This window comes from Uloborus diversus, unplaced genomic scaffold, assembly GCF_026930045.1.
Source record: "Uloborus diversus isolate 005 unplaced genomic scaffold, Udiv.v.3.1 scaffold_127, whole genome shotgun sequence".
NCBI classification, from domain to species: domain Eukaryota; kingdom Metazoa; phylum Arthropoda; class Arachnida; order Araneae; family Uloboridae; genus Uloborus; species Uloborus diversus.
Window position 1 is genome coordinate 78611 of NW_026557954.1, and position 19851 is coordinate 98461.

General features: G+C 32.1%; 1 protein-coding gene across 1 annotated transcript; it reads right to left on the reverse strand.

Annotated features, from left to right (window-relative positions):
• Positions 1-939: 939 nt before the first annotated feature.
• Positions 940-19547, reverse strand: LOC129232561 (ceramide-1-phosphate transfer protein-like). Its single transcript, XM_054866695.1, has 2 exons — positions 19327-19547; positions 940-1572 (listed from the first exon to the last, which is right to left on the reverse strand). Exons 1-2 carry the CDS (start codon positions 19494-19496, stop codon positions 1047-1049), a joined length of 696 nt encoding a protein of 231 aa, XP_054722670.1. The 5' UTR covers positions 19497-19547; the 3' UTR covers positions 940-1046.
• Between the last annotated feature and the right edge of the window lie 304 nt (positions 19548-19851).

Consider the following 19851-nt stretch of genomic DNA (forward strand, 5'->3'; position numbering starts at 1 on the left):
ATGCTATTCATTCTAGTGTGAGCTGAAAATTGGGTAACTGCTCCCCAGTTATAATTTTTAAACTATTTACTGTTTACTACTTTTAGCAAACTGAAGAAGTAGAAGCTTTTGATGATCAAAAAGCTAATTGGAGATAATTGATTTTTAATTTATTAATTTAAAACTAAAATATTTTTTCATTAATAAGATTATTTACATGACTTTTTGATTATCAATTTAAGCATACAGTTATACTTTGCCTTGAAATAATTAAAATCATAACCCGGATTTTAAATGTAAATGTTTGTGTTAAAAAGCTTTATTTTTCCTGGAAGGTTTCATCTACAGGCGGTCAAATATTTGCATTTGGAACCAACTTGGAAGTATTTGTTTATGCTAAGTATTATTAGCCTCATTATCATAAAAAATTTTAATATAATGAAGCAACACACTGAATATCAAATTTTAAGTGAAACTGGCAAAAACCTGCCTCAGAAACGTACAAAATTGTTATATCTATGCGTATGGTTAGGATCTGATTGGTTGTTCATGAATATTACAGTACATTAAACCTTTCCCTCCATACTCATTACATGACTATTTTATTTTCTAAGTTAAAAATGAAAAGAAGCAGTCATTAAGGAAAATCGAGGTGACAACTATATTAAAACTCAGGAATTCTAGATAGATCCAAACAAAAATTATAATGGGAAATAGTTATTTAATTTGTAATAGAAAAGCCTGAAACCTAGTTTATTGTTGGAAGACAAAATAATAATACAAACAATTCTAATTTTCATTACATGAAGACAAAGCTTGCGTCCGACGAGCTTGACTGGTAGCAACCTGTCTGTTGATCACATGACAGCTATTGACATCAGCTTAAGCATTGGAGTTGACGTCATTATTTGTCATGTGATCAACCAACCGGTAAGCCACCAGCCGATCAGCGAACCTAAACAAAAAAAGCTGTTTTTCTAAGACTGTACTGTAGATGATCAATATAAAATTTTATCCCTGTGAAGCGTGCATGATAAGCAAAATTTTTTTCATGTTCATTAAACTAATTAAGGTAAATCTAGCAAATTATTTGCTTCATACAATTTATGCGTCTCCTCATAGACCTTTCTCAGCACCTCACCAATATCTCCCATGACTTTTTCATAATGCTGAACAGTGCAAGAATCACACGGGCCGCCAGAAACACGCTCTATGAATTGCTGCCTGGCAGGTAATGTGTACATGGCGAAATAGGCACCTTTCTGTATCAGCCAAGGATGGTGCTTGGATAAAGTCTCTTTGTAACACTTCTGAGCTATGGAGGAAGTTTTAGAATCTGCTTCGGCAGTGCTTATATCCCGCATGAAGGACATCACAAATTCTAGCGAACGATGTAGACGGAGGAGTGTTCTCGATCCAGACGGTTGACTCGTATCGGTTGTTATCCCGCTGGAACTTTCATACTCGACCATCGATTGAACAGTAGAATATTCATGAGCATTTTCAGACCTTTGATACTCTTCAAGAATATTTACCTTGCTAATGATATCCGAAGCCACAAACCCAAAGACTGAACCGAGCAATGAGAAGAATCTGAAATGTATAGCAAAGTATGAGAAACTAATACTGAAACTGCAATATGAGATCAGAAATATGTTTATTGCTTTAATTCATTAAAGTAAAAGATTCCGAAAATAATCAACCACAAATATTATTAAACTCTGTTAACATGAAATGAAAAAAGTCAATGAATTTGTTATTAGCTGGGGTAAGCAGCAATAGCAGGACAGCTTGTAATCCACAATGGAAGATAGACAGTTTTATCGCCATGAAAATTGAAATGTCCTTAGGTAAATATGTGTATGTTCTTTATTCTACATACAAAAGATTTTAACATTTTCCTCTCAATATACAATGAACCCTTTCTACAACCTCACAAAAACCCTTCACATGAATAATTTCTGAAAAGAAAATTACTGATTCAATCACAAACGTTTTCAGTGAAGAGGTCCGAAATTCTATTGGCCTTACCCGAGACTATCAATTTAATGCACATATTATGCATGAAATTTTAATTTAAGAGAATAGCAAACCAAACTTAACAGAATGCTCGTTTTAGCCATGATTTTGTATTAAGTATGATCCTATTAAGAGAGTTCTACAGTATTTAAAAATTATAGTACATTTTAAAGCTCTTAAATTTACTATTATTCTCCCAGATTGATTTGTATTGCAATATAATAAAAGAATTCAATTGCATTCATTTTTCTTAAATATGACATCAAGGGCGCCCATATGCAAAATTTTAAGGGGGGGGGGGGTCAGATATTTTCCCCATAGAAAACAATTTCGGTACAGATTAGAGATTAAAATTTGACATTTTTAATAACTTATTCATCAATTGCTGGAGAAGACATGTTTTTACATTTTTGCAAAGAAAAAAAGTATTAACAGCAAGGAAGTTCCAATTTCAAAGCGGGGGGGGGGGGGCTTGAGCCCCCCCCCCCCCTCCATATGGGCGCTCTTGTAGGACATACATCTTTTAACCTTAGTCAATTTAAATACCTCAGTATTTTTAATGAAAAACATTAAGTGCTGTAGAAAAATCAGTAATTATTTAAGAGTTTTAAAATAATTATGCTGCAAGCTACAAATTCTACAACCCACCACCCACCTACAGTGGCTCCCAAAAGTGTTCGTACACTTTGAAATTTTTTAGTAAAACCAAAATAAATTAAAACTGAATTCGAATACAAAGTCCAATATTTTTTCTCATCATTCCTATGTCATTCTAAATACAACCCGTTGGTTTTTTTCAAAATATTGAAGGGTCTTCTTTTTGAAATGGGTCAGAAAACGAAGAGACAGAGAAATAACACGCCACAAAAGTCATCGTGCACTCAAATATTTTCGAATAAATTCATGATTAAAATTATCATATGCCGTTTTATTAAATTTTTGCACTGTGTTGACCCTTATAAGTCATTTGGCTTTAATTTTTTGTTTATTTATTCCTTAATATTGTGCTTTATTTCTGTAAAATGGCTGGTATTCGTAAAAAACCGCAAAAACCATTCAAAATTTGAATTTTTTCCCCACAGTAGTGGTAAATTGGTTTGAAATGTCTCTAAATTAGTTAATTTATTTGTTTGTATAGTAAATTGCTCGATAAAATGCTTTAAAGAAAGGAATCGGACCGAAAACAAGGTAAGAAAAGATCAACCGGCAAAGTTGACAAAACATGATCGTAGATTTAAAGTTAAAAAAATTATTAAAAATACACATTTGAGTACTGTAAAAGTTTCTGCAGAGTTAAATGAAACATTTTACATTTAATTTTTACCTAAAATTGTTCGCTAAGTTCTCTGATTAGCTGGATTAAATGGGACCTCTTCATGCAGAAATTTTCTTGATCGTGCGAAAAACAGAAAGCTTACGCTTTTCGTCACAAAATCAATGATAAATAAGCTAAAAACGTTTTAGAATCACATCTTACTTACAGATAAAAATTAATTCAACATTTTTGGTTAAATTGTTGTATAACTGTAAGTAGAAGAAAAAATTAGGAACTTAATGTTAAGAACTTAGTTGGATCAGTTAATCAGGACGGTGGAGGTGTTTTAGTGTGATGGTGCATATCAGCATCAGGACTTGGTAGTTTGTAATTTTTTGATGAAATAATGAATCATGCTGTTCCTTTAAATATTTTAAAAACCAATTTTGAACTCTTAACCAAAAATTTGGTTATTGGAAACAACTTTGTTTTTTATCAAGATAACGATAAGAAGCACACGGTTTTCAACATTTGCGTCTAGTGCCTCGAAAATTGTCCTAAAGCTCAGAAAATACCCCCTCAATCTCCAGATTTTAACTTAATGTAATGTATTTAGAGTTATCTGGAGGCTAGATTACGAAAATAGGGCTTTAAAACGAAAACAGAGCTAGAAACAGTAAGACTCGAAGTGTAGTAGAACACTTACTCAGAAATTACGCTAAAAATAGAAAGAAAAAGAATGAAATCTATTCCCATACGTTTAAAAGGTGTTATGAATACTGTATGATATTCTACTAATTAATAACTTAATCAAAAGTTAGATTAATAAATAATATATAGACATTTCATAAAGTGTACGAAGACTTTTGTGAGATAAAATTTCCGGCACTTTTCGGTTTTTGATTTTTAAAAAACTAAGTTTTAATATTTTTTAAAAACTTTTCATGCAGTTTTGTTAAAAATTGATCATAGATCTTATAATTAAATACCTATTCCGAAATATTAACTCTAACCAATGGATTGGGGCCTATTTCGTTGAAAGTCGTAGGTGTACGAAGACTTTTGGGAGCCACTGTATAAAGGATGTAAATGAAGAAAAGTTGAAATCAAGTTTTATCAGGGCTTATAAAAACAAATCCACTTACCAGCAACAAATTTTAAGTTACTTACTTTTTTTCAGCATCTTACCTTTCACCAGTTAGTCATTGGCTATATACTTTCAGAACTTAACTTAAATACAATTCAAGTTTGTTGTTAAAAATGCATGCTAACATATCGTGGCCTCAGAGCAACAGTAAGATATCTTAGTGTTATTTTTGGGACTAGACACCTTACTGTTGCTCTGAGGCGAGGATATGATGTTATGATCTGTAGACGTTTGTTATAAGTTTAAAACTCCATGGAAATTAATTATAACATATTTTACAAAAGTATAATTGATAATATGAAACTCAAAACACTGCAAAGAGTCTGAATTACCAAGAAATGATTATTGGGTTATGAAAGGAATGACGAAAAACTGAATGAGCATGAGAATTTTTAAAAATCAGATTTCCAACTAGAACATATAATGGATATTGGATAGGTAAATACGAGGGGGGACTCAAAAATAACCGGATTTTTGTTTTAAAATATTTATACATTAGTTTATTCAAAAAATTTCTTTGGTATCCCTCAAAGTGTTCACCCTTAGATGCAATACACTTGTTAATTCTTTTTTTCCACAACTAGAAGCTCCCCTGGAACTCTTTAACTTTGACCATGTCCAGTGCCCGTTGCGAAGCAGTTTTTACAACCTCTACATCACCAAAACACTTCACTTTCAGAATTTTTTTCATCTTCAGGAACAGAAAAATATCACAGGGGGCTAGGTCTGGCGAGAACGGGGATTGAGGAATGACTAGCCACCCCTGAGAGACCAAGTAGCGGTTAATAGTGAAGGCTGTGGGTATGGGAGCATCATCATGGTGAAGGAACCATTCTTCCAATCGCCCACGCGAGCTCCAACTCACTCTTGTTTCTCCTAAAGTTTCGTCAAACGACGACTCTCGTTGATTTTTTGGCGGATTTTTTCGATGTTTTCATCATTTTGAGACATTGAAGGGCGCTCAGAGCGAGTATGATCTTCAACATTCATGCTACCACGTTTAAAGCGCCCAAACCCCTCGAAAACTTGTGTACAGCTCATAGCATCGTTCTTGAAAGCTTGTTGAAGCATTTGGTAAGCTATTCTGTTGCAGACTTTTCAAGCAGGAAGCAAAATTTCAAGCTTAGAGTTTTCTTTTAAATCTGCCGTAATGAGTTCGCAGGCGGAAAGCAACAACGCCTGAGAAAACCAACACTACGATCAGACATTATCAACTAAACTGACCCCACTTGCACAGCTGGTTTGTGAAGGTCTCTACTTGAGCCATCTAGCTGGAAAACACTACTACATCTAGGATTGGCATTGCACCATTTGTCTGGTTTCTTTTGGGTTCCCCCTCGTATATTTTTTACCATATTAAATCAAGAAACAATTATTTTGATTTTTTGAAGGACTTATTCATTGTAGTTTTTCAGGTTGTTCTTAGTCTTGAAAATTTATGCTTTTTTAAAATGCCCTTTCATAGATTTTACCATCAAAATACAGCATGCATTTATTTTCAAGAACAAATTTCAACTAAATGAACAAATCCATAATTTGTTGATGGCATTTGTAAAATGGTTTTAGATCTTGTTAGGATTTTACATTGCTAGTGCCCTAGGCCCCAGGCCTTTTTAGGAGGGTGCTGAGCCCTACCCTCTTTTTAGCATTTTCAATGTGCCCTCCTTGCCCCTTCTAAATTTTAACAAAACTTCATCTTAAAGGCAAGTTTTTTTGGCCATGAAACGTATTTCCTTTTTTTAAAACAACAATATGATTATGAAAAACAATATGACATGTGACAAAAGGGAGGGAGAGTAAGGCAAAGTGTGTAGAGGAGGGAGGGAGAGAATTTTATTGAAAAAAGTGTGATACCAATTGTGTGGGCAGCCCCTAATTATACTGAAAAAAATATTGATATTTGTTGTACAGAAGTATCACATGAATTTGTCACATCACATAGTTGAAGAATGCTGAAAGGATCAAGTAACCTAGTATTTTGCTTGGTGTTGTGATTTTCATTTTCAAAAGTTCATATTTAGTTTACGTTATTTAAATGAAAGGAAAATAATTACACAACATGTTAGAAGATGTATATTGCCGTGCTAAGCACAAAAGTGGTATCTACACTTTTTGTCAAAATTGAGTTATTGTCACGAGGTGGTTTTTTATAACATGTTTTACCCCTATGCAATGTTTTATTGTCATTTGTGAATTGGAACTATTTTTTAAAAAAATCTAAAAAAGTGAAATCTGGATCAAATATATGGAGGCGTAAAACTTTAAATAGCAGTTTTTTGGTTTGACCTCAGCTGCAGATATGACTTTTGCGCTTAGCACGGCAGTATAGACCTCGTATGAAGTTCTGTGAGCATAAAAATCAATGTATTATTATTATTTGACACATGGGCGTTCATATGCAAAATTGTAAGGGGGGGGGAGGCTCAGATATTTTAACCATGGTTTAGCAGGATATTTTCCTCATGGAAAAAGATTTCAGGACAGATTAGAATCATTATGATTTGACATTTTTTTTTTGTAACTTATTCATTAATGATTGGAGAAGAAATGTTTTTACATTTTTGCAAAAAAAAAAAGTACTAAAAGCAAGGAAGTTCTAATTTCTAAATAATGGCTCGAGCCCCCTTCCTTGCCGAATGCTGAAAAATAAAATGCTGAATCGATGGTTTATTTATTTATTTATTTTTTTGATTCAACTGCGTACAGATATTAATGATATGTTAATCATAGAACTCTGAACTGCAGTTCTAAAATAATTTTATTAAAAATATTTCTTTTACAAGCCATTTTTTATACTTTTGATGCCTTCACTTTGAGGATTGCGATCTCTTTGCATCCGCTATGGGCATCGGATTTTTCGAATTTTCAATGTTTAGTAAACTTTGTTAAGAGTAGTGATGTGGATCGGGTAAATACCCAGCGGGTGGGTAAATATTTTTTGGGTATTTACCCGGGTATTTACCCAATGCCTGGGTAAATACCCAAAAACTGGGTATTTAATAAAAAATGCAAAAAAGCGAATGAGAATTTTTTTTTAAATCAAAATATGAAATAATTGGTAAAACTGAGAAATACATATGTATTACACAGTTTATAATACAGGGTTCATACCCTATATGGATGAAAAAAATCCATGACTTTTCCAAGACTTTTTCATGACTTCATAAAATTTTTCATGACCTTGTTACAGGAAGGGAATAGTACTATTTAATATCAAATTTGCCAATTTTTTCAGAAAAAAGCATTAGCAAAACTCCTACGTGAGTGCCACTATCCCATCGAAGCACTTGTAATTGCAAAATTATCAGTGTACACCTAAAAATCTATTTTTATTTGTCTTCATCACAAATTTAAAATCTCAAAGCAAAGTAAAAATACAGTGAATGGAATATAATGATTCTCAAATATCTCTTAATTTTATTAACAGGCAGAATGATAATGAATGGTACAAAGGTTGAATGAGTTATTACTAAGTTTCAATAGATTTGTTTAAAAGTTGCCGTTTAATGTTAACTGCGCATTTAACCATGCACATAATCTGACAGTATTTTCGTTTTTTAAAGTAAAGCTACATTTTTGAGTAAATTCATGTTTCTAAACCAAATATTTGTTTAAAAAAAAAAACCTTTTAGTGGTGTAAATTTTATGATTCATAACTACTTGTTAAATTATTTGCACATTTTTAAATGCATATAAATTAATAGGTTCAGAAATTCCAGAACATTGTGTTTGATACCTGACATTGAACGTAGCAGTGAGAGCAGGGGTTAGTTTTGCGGGCTGCATGTTACTACTGTACTACTGTTTTAGAGTGTACTAGAATTCCCCTATTTCTGTATCGCAATGCCTAAGTAAAGATCTTTATTTTCTAAAACCTTCAACAATTTAAAATAAACTATGATGAGTTTAATAATAAAGATTAACAAGTGATGGAAAACTCGGATGCAATTGAATTGCATTTTTTGATTGGGCCAAATCAAAAATCTACATTTTTGATTCTACAGAATATATAAGAAGTGCTGAAAATAATGGTAAATTAAGAATGAGTAATGGTTCAAGTAATAAATTTACATTGCAAAAAAAGACAAGTGGCTGCTACAGAAGTGGAAGCAATGAGATTTCAAATTTCAGGTCTGTTTTTGGGATCGTTCAATTTTCTAGTTTTAACAGTTTTTATGTGCAATGCTGTTAAATCACTCAAGATTTCTAATGCTCTTTTAAGGGGATATCACACGAGAGAAATTACAGGACATCGCAACCGCAATAGCAACCGTAACGCTATCCGGAACTGGTTTTTCTGCTCACTTCCACAAACGATTGCTCCAAAATTCTCGTGTGCTATGGAAATTTGCAGTTGCTCGTATAGGGGCAAACTTTTTCCTCCGCTAGAAAAAAATTGCCTTTAATTCTGGGCAAGTTACGAAGGAACCAATCAGCGCGCTGGGATTTCGTGACGTCAGGCAGCGTCACTGTAAAATACATTTGCAATCGTGGCGACAGAAATGTGGGGATTCCTTTTTATTGTTCTATTTATTTTATGTTTCAAAAATTTTCAGTTACACTTTAAAAAACGGATGAGCGACATTTAATCTTTGGTTTTGCATCTGATTTTGAATTTAAATTGCTACTTATATGTTAGTTAACATCAGTGCGAATTTTATGCATTTCTTAATTTATATTGGTGGTTTTCGTTTCATTAGGTTTTTGAAAATTGTTTTGCACAAATGTTACAATGGGGTCGTTTCTAAAATTTTAGACGTATTTTTTTCTGAAAGAGCATGTTTAAAAACATAGGATCTGACCATTTTTTAAATAATTTGTTTTTGTTTAATATTTTTAAAAAATTACTTAAATCGTGGCGCTTTCATTGTTTACATTTCTGTCGTGTGACGTCACGAATGATGAAATGCCATTCGTGTTGACATTCACAGAGCAAAATATTTAATTCGCATCTTTACTCACGTGTATTTGTAACGTCATCAAGACCGCACTTTGTTTGAAAAATCGGACATTTAAAAAAATTAATTAAAAAATAACGGTTGGGAAAATAAAAGTATTTTTGGGTCCAAGTTATTATTATTATTTTTTTTTGCTTATTCTATCAATTTCAGTGATAAAAGTACTACTTTTGACTGGAGGAAGCCACCCCATTCTGATACTTGAACAACAGTAAATTTTTTCCTTGAAAAAGTTACGTGAAAATTCGTTTTAAAAATCATAGCATTGAAGCTGTACTTTTCTTTTTTAATTCAAACTGATGGGTACATACAGTATGTACCATTTGAAAATACTTAAAATGTAGGAGAATGTGAGGCAAAGTGAAATGGTGAAATATTTACTCTACTTTTAGCTCCACCTATTTAGTAATATTTTGACTGTGTAGTAACACATGTACTCTATTCCAGTCAAGAAAAATAATCCCTCTGAAAATCAAAGAATATGATAATACAAAGAATTTTTTAAAAATGATACGCACATTGTAATATTTTGTTGAGATGTCAAAAATTATGTTTGGCATTATTAAATTATAAAGTTATTTTTATTAACATTTGAAATATTGATTGAGACGTACTAATATTCAATGCAGTGTTAATTTGCTCAGTATTAAGCTTATTTGTATTATAAATGCTTGTATAGCTTGTATAAATGCGCATCATCGTTTCATTGCATTTTTTTAAAGCGTCACTTTATTTTTAAATGTCTGGAACTGTTTTAATAAACTCGGCCACAGATTTTCCTGTGTGCAATATGTATCTAGTGGCGTTATATTTGTGTAAGTTAAAGTGTTAGCACATCTCCAATATATTTATGAACTCGAAATTTAAAAAAATAATTATGAAAGGCCTATTGATCAGAGTTTGATGGCTTTTTTTTTATTTATTTGTCATGTTTGTTTTTAGCTATGAATTTAGGTATAATTTGTTAGAATTAAAATTTCTTCTTACCTGTCAATAAGTGACTAATAATTCCTATCTAAAATTAAGATTTAATTTAGTAGTTATGGGAAAAAAATAAGCCTAGAGAAGTCATATATTCTGTATGTCTTCTTTAAATGTAACAAGAGTATCACTTTAAATCAAACATTCAATTAATAGTAATAAAAGTTTTCTGTTTTTCTGAAATTTTCACCATAAGTTCTACAAATTAATGTTAAAACTCAAATATGAATTTAACAGGAGGAGCTTTGGTGACTGCATGAAATAATAATTGATGCTCTGGCTCTGAAATCATTGCCTTGATCATTTCCCTTTTTTTTTTCTTTCTTTTTTTTTTTTGCCATCTTTTCACAAATCCACATACAATTAAAGCTGCAAGAGCTGCATTAAGTATTCGATTACTAATTTCATCCATAAATGTCGAATTAACGCGACGCAGCGTGATAACCAAATGCGGAATTTACGAAAAGCGATGAACAAGCGCAAGCACATGGATGTACGCTAAAAAATGGTAGCCCCCGTTGTGAGCAAATCGAGCAACCGTCCGAGCAATCGGCAGTAACCCTGTAGGCAACTTCCCGCCCGAAAAACCAGTTCCAGATAGCGTTGACGGTTCCTATTGCGGTTGCGATGTCCCGTAATTTCTCTCGTGTGATATCCCCTTTAGCTACCGTTACTTTCTCTTTGGTCAGGACATTTTTCCATGACTTCAAATAAATTTCCATGACTTGGAAAGAAAATTTATATTTTCCATGACATTTCCAGGTCTGAAATTTGCTAAATTTTTTTTCCATGACTTTCCAGGATTTCCATGACCCGTACGAACCCTGATAATATTTTTTATTGGAAGACTTGATGAAATCATGAAAGAAACATATCGTGAACCAAAGAACCTTTCTTTTCATTGTCATAATTGGAGAAGTATAAGCAATTCATTATGAACTTCAGGATTTCAAAATCACAATCTAGGTTAGTCATATCCAAAATGAAAAAAAATGAAGCATGAGGGATGTTTGGAAGAATAAACTGAGAAGTTATTAAGAAACTATGGTGTTATTTATTTTATTGATATTTAAGTGATGTCATGGAAAATATAGAAACAGTTTTCACACTAATAAACAAAAAAAAAGAAAAAAAAAGCAAAATTTTCTTTTCTGTTGCCTTGCTCATTTGCATTTGCTCCCCTGTAGGGTGGGAAGGTAAATATTTTTTTGGGTATTTATCCGAAGGCAGGGTAAATCCCCTAGTAATTGCGCATTTTGCAAAAAATTTTTGGATAGTATTAAAAGGTGACTATTATCTTTTTTAAACATAAACCCTAAAATAAAAGATTAAAAATTTTAAATGAAATTTAACTGTTTATGTATATTATGTGTGTGTGTGTATATATATATGTGTGTGTGATACAGAATACACCTGAACAATTGAACTAAGTTTGGAGGAAATTTCTGCATAAGATATAGGTAAATAAATTGTAATAATAAATTGAGCGACATTTCGTTACATTTTGATGTCATGCAGGGACATATTACTGGGTTATAAAAGACTAGGACCTTAAAAAATTGATGTTTGCTTTTTTTTTGTAACCAGTTAAGCTTTTTTCTTTTTGTAGAATGGCTTTTTATATCTGAAATTTGGCTATCAACATTGATTAGGCATATCCAACACATTTAATGTGAATATCATATTAGATTGCTAAGCTGTTTCACACAATAATTCTTTAAATATGTGATCAAAATACAATTTTTGGGCAAAAATTTATTGTTTTGTATATAGTTGGTTGTATATATACATAATGGAATACATACAGAAAAGTATTTTAGATGAATATAAATTTTTGAAATAAATACCCGGGTATTTACCCGGGTATATACCCTGGGTATTTACCCCTAAAAATAAATACCCGGGTATTTTACATCACTAGTTAAGAGGCAAACAAATAAAACCTTTTTCTATTTTTGTAAAAATCATGGAGTTTATAAGTTTTAAACGAAATTCTGTGCTCTTTAACAGTGTCTTGGGTCAAAAAGTTAAATGCTGAACTCCTGCCTGAATTTTTTTCCTACGATTATTTTAAATACTATACATATAACATTTCTAGTATTATTTAACATAATGTAGAATGGTAGATAAATATTGATACTTGAGGGGTGCCCATCTCCCCAGAGAGCAATGCCCCCCCCCCCCCCCATACTAGAAAAACACTCAAGAATGATATTCTTAACAGAAAAGAGGGAAAACACTCAACTTTGTCAATGATGCAGTTTGCTGCACCTCAAAATTCTGAGACTTCGTTTTTACAAAAAGAAATTTGCAAAATTATTTGATTTTTCACAAAATTATTTGATTTTTTTACAAAAAACAAGCCCTGTGAAAAATCCTGGACAGACCCCTGATGTAGTTACGATACATGTTTTTGGTGACCCGACCGTGATATGTATGCAAGAAAAACTAATACAGCGAAGGTAAGCTGTTGAAATTAGAGACGTACCGAGTACTCGGTAACTACTCGGTACTCGGCATACTCGGCCAATTTGCCAAGTACTCGGTACTCGGCCAAATTTTGATCAGATACTCGGCCAATACCGAGTAGTTGCAAAAAATTGAATATTGTCCAAGACAGATATTAAAATTTATAAAAAAGCGCAAGCATATTAAATATTCTGCAATCATTTTACAAGTCAATTTTAAATTTTGAGAATAATGAAGTTTTTAATGCTTTAATGAAATAAATCTTTATTTTAATGTCCCCAAAGTTAATAAAACTTACTTATTAAAAATTGTGCAAAAAAGGTAAGTATAGAAAATATGAAATTTTTACATAAAAAATAGATTTTTGCTACAAACAAAAATTAGTTATAAGAAATATAAAAATTCCTTTGCTTACAAAAAGGGAAATAAAACAACATTAAAAGCATAGTGCAGGAACATTGCAGACACGTGTTTTGGCGTTACAGGAAATTCCTTTTTCAATTCACAAAATGTGAGCTTGTAGCTTTAAAGGCATCCGACAAAAGTCGGATTTTTTTGTCGAATGTCTTAACATTTGTTAGCTCACATTTTATGCACCGATAAAGACGTTCCTTCTAACGCAGAAACACATGTGTGCAGTGTTCCTGCACATTTGCTTTTAAAAATTATTTATGTTTGGCGGACTAGAACTAAAATAGATTGGTATAGTTTGTCTTTTCCAACTTGATCAATCATACCTTTTATTTATTTATTTTTAATTTTAACAATATTTTTTTTGTAAAATTTTTGACGTAAACAAAATTTTTTAAATAATGCGAAATTAAATTTCAGCAGGAATTTAGTTTTAAAAACTTTTATATGGACAAAGAGGTCTATACTACTATTCCAATAAGTTCAAAATTGATCATGTGTGTGTCAGTGGTTCTTCTTAAAACATAATTGGTACTTGTTAACTCGGCCGAGTAGTGAAATGCCGAGTACTCGGTACTCGGTTACTCGGCCAAAGTGCTACTCGGTACATCTCTAGTTGAAATATATTCGTATTAAAAGCAATTAAGACTTTGAGAATGGAATCAGTTGACAAATTGAAAGCTAAGCGACAATATGTGCATGCAAGTTGCACTCATTTACTTACAAAATTAGAGACTGCTTTAACTAGTGATATTGAAGAAACTGATGTGGATGAACTTATGGAGCTTAATGAACATTTTCTTGAAAAAGAAGATTTGTTGAAAACATTAAATTCAGAACTTGAAAAGCAATGGATTGAAGCCGAGGGCTTTGAAAAAGAACTTGAAACTTGCGGAAAATATTCCGAGCAAATTTTGTCCGCCAAGTTTAAAATTAGAAACTGTATTAAGAAGTTAAATAAGGACAATAGTTGCAATGAAAGTGCTTTGTTGAACTCGACTGTTCCTGGAACAGGTGCTTCTAACATGAAATTGCTAAAATTACAAATTGATAAATTTTCTGGTGATCCTAGTTCATGGTTAGAATTTTTTAAAGAGTTTTCAGACATCAATTCATCAAAATAAATTGCTAAGTAAAATTGAAAAATTTTCCTACTTGAAATCACTGTTAACTGGACAAGCTTACAATGGTTTGAAAGGAATTCAATTTTCTGAAGAAAATTATGAGTCGTGTCTTGAGCTTTTAAAGCAGCTTTTTGTGGAAACCGATCTTATTATAAACACTCACATGAATAATCTATTGAACCTTCAACCCGTTAAAAATTCTTCGAACTTAAGTGTTCTACGGAAATTGCACAACCAGTGCGAAGTTAACATTAGAGGTTTGTAAAATCTTGGAGTTACCTCTGAATCATATGGTCATTTATTAAATCCAATTCTTTTGAAATTACTACCTCAAGATATGATGTTAGATATTCATCGTAAGTGTAAACTCGATAAAGGTAAGTTTGTTTCTGAAATGCTTAATTTTTTGAGAAACGAAATAAAGTAAAGTGAAGTTATCTCGGCTGTTTATAACTCTTGTAATTCAATGTAAAGTATGCAGTGACTCTAGGTCGAAAACTAATAATGGTCAAAAACAGAACCCACGATATGGGAAGGGAAACATTGCAACAATGACGTTAAATACATCTCAAAATGTACTACTAGACAAATTGTTTTGTATATTTTGTAAATTGCATAATAATCATGTTTCTAATAACTGTAACCTTGTAACAGATAATGTTAAAAGTCAAATACTTAAGAAAGAAGGTTGTTGTTATAAATGCTTTTGTAAAAACCATCGTTCTGCTGAATGCAGAAATAAAATTGATAAATGTAATTTCTGTAATGAATTTAGTCATAACAAATTGTTTTGAAAATTAAACCAAACTTCTAGTAATAATCCTAATACAAATACTCTAGTGTCTAAGGAATTTAAAGCGACACTTTTGCAGACTTACATTATTGCTATACCAGTAAATAGCGGGAAGGATCTAGTACGCTGTTTTATTGACCCTGGAAGTGAAAGGACATTTTTAATGAGAAAACTTGTAAAGTCTTTAAAATTAAAACCAATTATGAAAGAAAAACTAATGATCTATTCTTTTGGTCAGCTTAAGGTCCTTATATATACAAGCCGGCGCATCAGCTTAAGATCAGCCTTTTTGAATCGGAGCGCGTGTTTGAGTGGTTGTCTTGTCTGGGGAGTAATCGCGTTTGGTGATTGTTCACTGCGAGTGATTATTAGCGGCATGTGAATTGTTTATTAAGGGGTCACAGTCAGGGGCGGCATTTCACCATTTTATTTGGGTGGTCGAGTTTCTTAAATATGTATAACCCCAAAGCGAAACCAAACACACATTAGCTAACAAGAAGTTTTCATAAAATCGGTTTAGTATGAATAAAATTAGTGTTTAGAAACAATTAAAATTTTGATTCATTGACTAAAAAGTTATCATACAAAAAATCTCGCTACTAAAGTTTTTATACCTTTTGGAAAAGTTATAATGCATGATTTTTGGAATTCGGAAGAGCAGGGAATCGTGTTACTAATCTATCAGTGCCCAATGTCGTGCTGTTTTGCCAATTCAGCTAATTAGCAAAGGTATTTTTTCCCCCTTTGTGCTTCGAAAATATTTCTCTAACCTCCTGAGACATAAAAAAAATCTTTCTCTACTAGCTGAGCTGATTGTAATAGTTAAAAAATAATTGAAGTAACACAAAGTTATGTATGAAAACACTTTTTTCATCTTGCTCTTCAAAATCACCCAGGCTACTTCAAAAACTGTGAGGGGCTTAAACTTTTCATAATTGAATAATCTAGGCGCTTTCAGCTTCAATGAGATAGCATCTGCTTCCAGCTCTGTTATTCACTATTCCAGACTTATGAGTCCATAACAATGACAAAACTGCAGTATCTGGATGTGAAAACCATTCTGTCGGTATATTGCTTGTAATTTTTCTTGCCTCATGCTAAAAAATTTAATTAACAGTTGAAATATTTTATATTTCGTTTTCAAAATCCAATCCAAAAAACCATGATCCCAGCCAACCATACAGAAAAATGATTATCATCAAATCTTGTGTTAATTTCATTCGAAACTGAATCTATTACTTCATACAAAATATTCAAAAATCAATGTTTGACTTCACATCATCATGTGAATTTTTTTTTTTTCTTTGCGCCGTTTTAAAATTGGCTCGGAGGAAGAATTTGTTTGAAAAATTTCACGATTGATTGAAATATACATCTATAAAAAATCTATTTTCAGTTTCAATTTTAAATTGAACTGTGGTTTGAATAGTCGAGTAGCGGATTGAAGATATAGATTTTGATAGAGTAAAGCATTTTTCAAAAATCTTTTCCCGATAAAAACAAATTGGATAAAAATTCAAACAAAGTCATACATGCTAAAAGGCATGAGCTTTTTCACCATTGAAAGAATCGTTTTGCAATTATTCTTCCAGTCGTCAAATCACTACTTTGAAGTTATAGAGAAATGTTTTTATCATTTAACTCTTAAAGATTATCTTGTGTCACTTCGCGGTTGCATAATTATAGAGTTGGTTGATATGTCTTTTTTTATTCAATAATCACATGCATTTTTAAGAAGTTTCTATGAAAGTATTATAATGTATTGATCAGCTGAAAAGTGTTTCTAGCAGAAGAAAGAGATGAACACTCATTAAATAAATATTCACTTAAAAAATTAGCGTAAAAGTGAATGTAAAATATCAAGGAATTTTCTTGTGAAAACCATGCAGCCACACCACTTTTCACGAGACTCTCATATTGGACGTAATATCGTTACACTGGGCACACAAGTGTGAAATATTTAGCCTATATGAGGCAATGTCTTCTTTAGTTAAAATTAACCATGGTTCTCTATCAGTTTTCTATGTTCTGAAAAAGCCGAAAATACTTTATGAATTTCTAAGTCATCATCGAAATAACGAAAACCCCTTTTTCTAGTCTAAAAATGTGTCGAGTTTCATCAAATAGTTGCTGAGAACCAGCGAGATTTCCTTTAATGAACAATGAACATTGATTTCCGACTTACATAAATTGAATTCACCCATTTTCTATCATTCTGCTCAAAAAATTTGGGGGTGCGACCGCCCCCTCTTGACCCCCCTATTTGCCGCCCCTGGTCACAGTACCTCAAAAATGATCAAACAATCAATAAATATTTTATTGCATATTTCAAAACTACAAATTATTCCAAACACAGGGGAAAAGTTTCATCGCTTTAGTTCAAATATTTAAAAAGTTATGAGTAGTTTTAGGTCATGCTCGCTATGTGTTCTTATGCAAAAGAAACATTTTAAATTGCTTTTTCTCGGTGATCGTTTTTTTGCGTTTTCATACCATTAGAATCCCTAAGGATTTTTTTTCTATTAAAAATACAGCTTTAAAGTAATACTTTTTGCAGCCAGGATAATATATTTAACAAAACTGTGCATTGGATAAGCATTTTATAAATTACTCAAATGTTGAGAGCATGTTATACCTTTAAAAACAAAATTTTTTTTTAAAAAAATTACCGATTTTTTACATAATTAATCACAGAAAATGTTCCAATACATATATAAACAAAAAAATGCACAAATTTTTAGAGATGAATATTGTGATTGCTTAGCAAAAATCTTGTTTTAAATAAGTGCAAGGGGCCATGGTAGCCCGATCGGTAGAGTGTCGGATTTGGGGCCGGAGGGTCCTGAGTTTGAATCTCAATGGTCGAAGATCCACCGTCGTCATTAAAGGGGACTGGGCGACGTTAAATATGCTTGTGTTTTAAATGTCCTCCAAGTGAAACGATACCTCTGGGGGTGCTAGCACCAGGTAGCTATTAGCTCCTGGTCTAGTTCTAAATTCTCATTAACTGTTCGATCCGGTGACGGTGTTGCCATCTATCGGTATAAAAAATAATGGAGGCAAGGCACTTAGTATGCAGTCCTCGACATAAATACAGTTGTAGTCAGTTGTGACTCGGAATCGTAACAATAATTAATTCTAGTTCCCTTAAAATTGAAGCTCTAGTTACAGATGTTATCACTTGCACAAAATTGAAACAAGCACCTCGTGACCTTCATAGACTTCTTTGCTCACAAGAGTATAAATTGTGTGATACCAACCAGAAAGAAGAAATAGGAATCCTGTTAGGTTCAGATCAGATTATGCTCAGAAAACTATGAGGGGTGAAGTTGAACAGTTAACCGGGTGGATTGTTTATTAGTGAAACTATATTTGGACATACTACTGTTCAGGGCCCATTGGAATTGGAAAACTTTAACTCAACAACAGGGGTGCATTTTATGAGCACAACTGATGCAGAATTAAACAATGAAATAAAGAAATTTTCGAGTTTGGAATCGCTAGGTATAATAGCTAACGAGGCAAATAATTCAGATTTGGCTATCGTGAAAGATTTCGAAGATAACTAAAATTTGATGATGGGAAGTATGAAACGAAACTTTTGTTGGAAATTCCATGAACTGTTAAGCAGGTTGGAACCGTTGAGCGATAACTTTAAGATTGGAGAGTACAGTTTCAAAAATTTAAAACCTAAATTATATAAGAACGAATGGTTACTGAAAAATTACAATGCTATCATGCAAGAACAGTTAACTGTCGACATTAAAAGAAAATTTGTTTTCTCATCATTTGAAAATTCAGAGTTTTTTTTCTTGCTTTAGTTCAGTTCTTGTTTTAAACTTTATCTCTTGAATCTTGAAGAACTTTAATTTCGTTAGTATTATTTACAAAAGTTTTAGTTATAGTTGCTTTTAATATTTTAAGTAAAATAAAAGAAGCTTTTATGAACATTTTGAGTTGTGGACTGAATCTGCAAATTTCTGAAAATAGCACATGTAGTTACGATACACCCTCCCTTTTCAAATTCCCACTGAGAGGCAATCACAATCTTTTCCAAAGATTAAAACACAAAAAACAAACAAAAATACAGAGCAATAAAACAAAAATGAGATATATTTCCAAAATATCCACAAATAAAATTACTCTCAGTGCTGCACTTGTTTCACCTCGAATTTTAAAGACTGAGTTACCTGTACAACTCCTTAAATCCAGTAAGGTAATGGTCCATGTTTAATGCATCAATATTTTCACAACATTTAGCAAAAGAGTCGTACACTAATTGAATGTCAAATTTTTCATCTGAACTATTTGAAGAAAGTGAGTGTTCATTATTTGCAGGGCAAACTAGTTTTGATGACATTTCAGAAAGAAATCAGATGTAAATAAATATGCCGAAAACTGCTGAGAACAACAGTCAATTTTTATGCGAAGAACAATTTTAAATTTAATGAAAACTTCTTACAGCTGCGGAAACTAATCAAAAGTTTACTTTCACTTTCTTTTTTTTTCATTCGTTTGTGAAGCGCAACATCTATGGAGAGCTACAGCATACTTTAGCGAGATTTTTCTTTCATGAATTTGCCTATAAATCGGTAAAACCGTAAGCAAATAGATGTTTCCTCACTATTTTTAAAGGTAAAATTTTAAATTAGAGCCTATTAACTGATTTTAGAAGCAGAACCTTTATTTTAATTTATACTATAAATTTTAAAAAC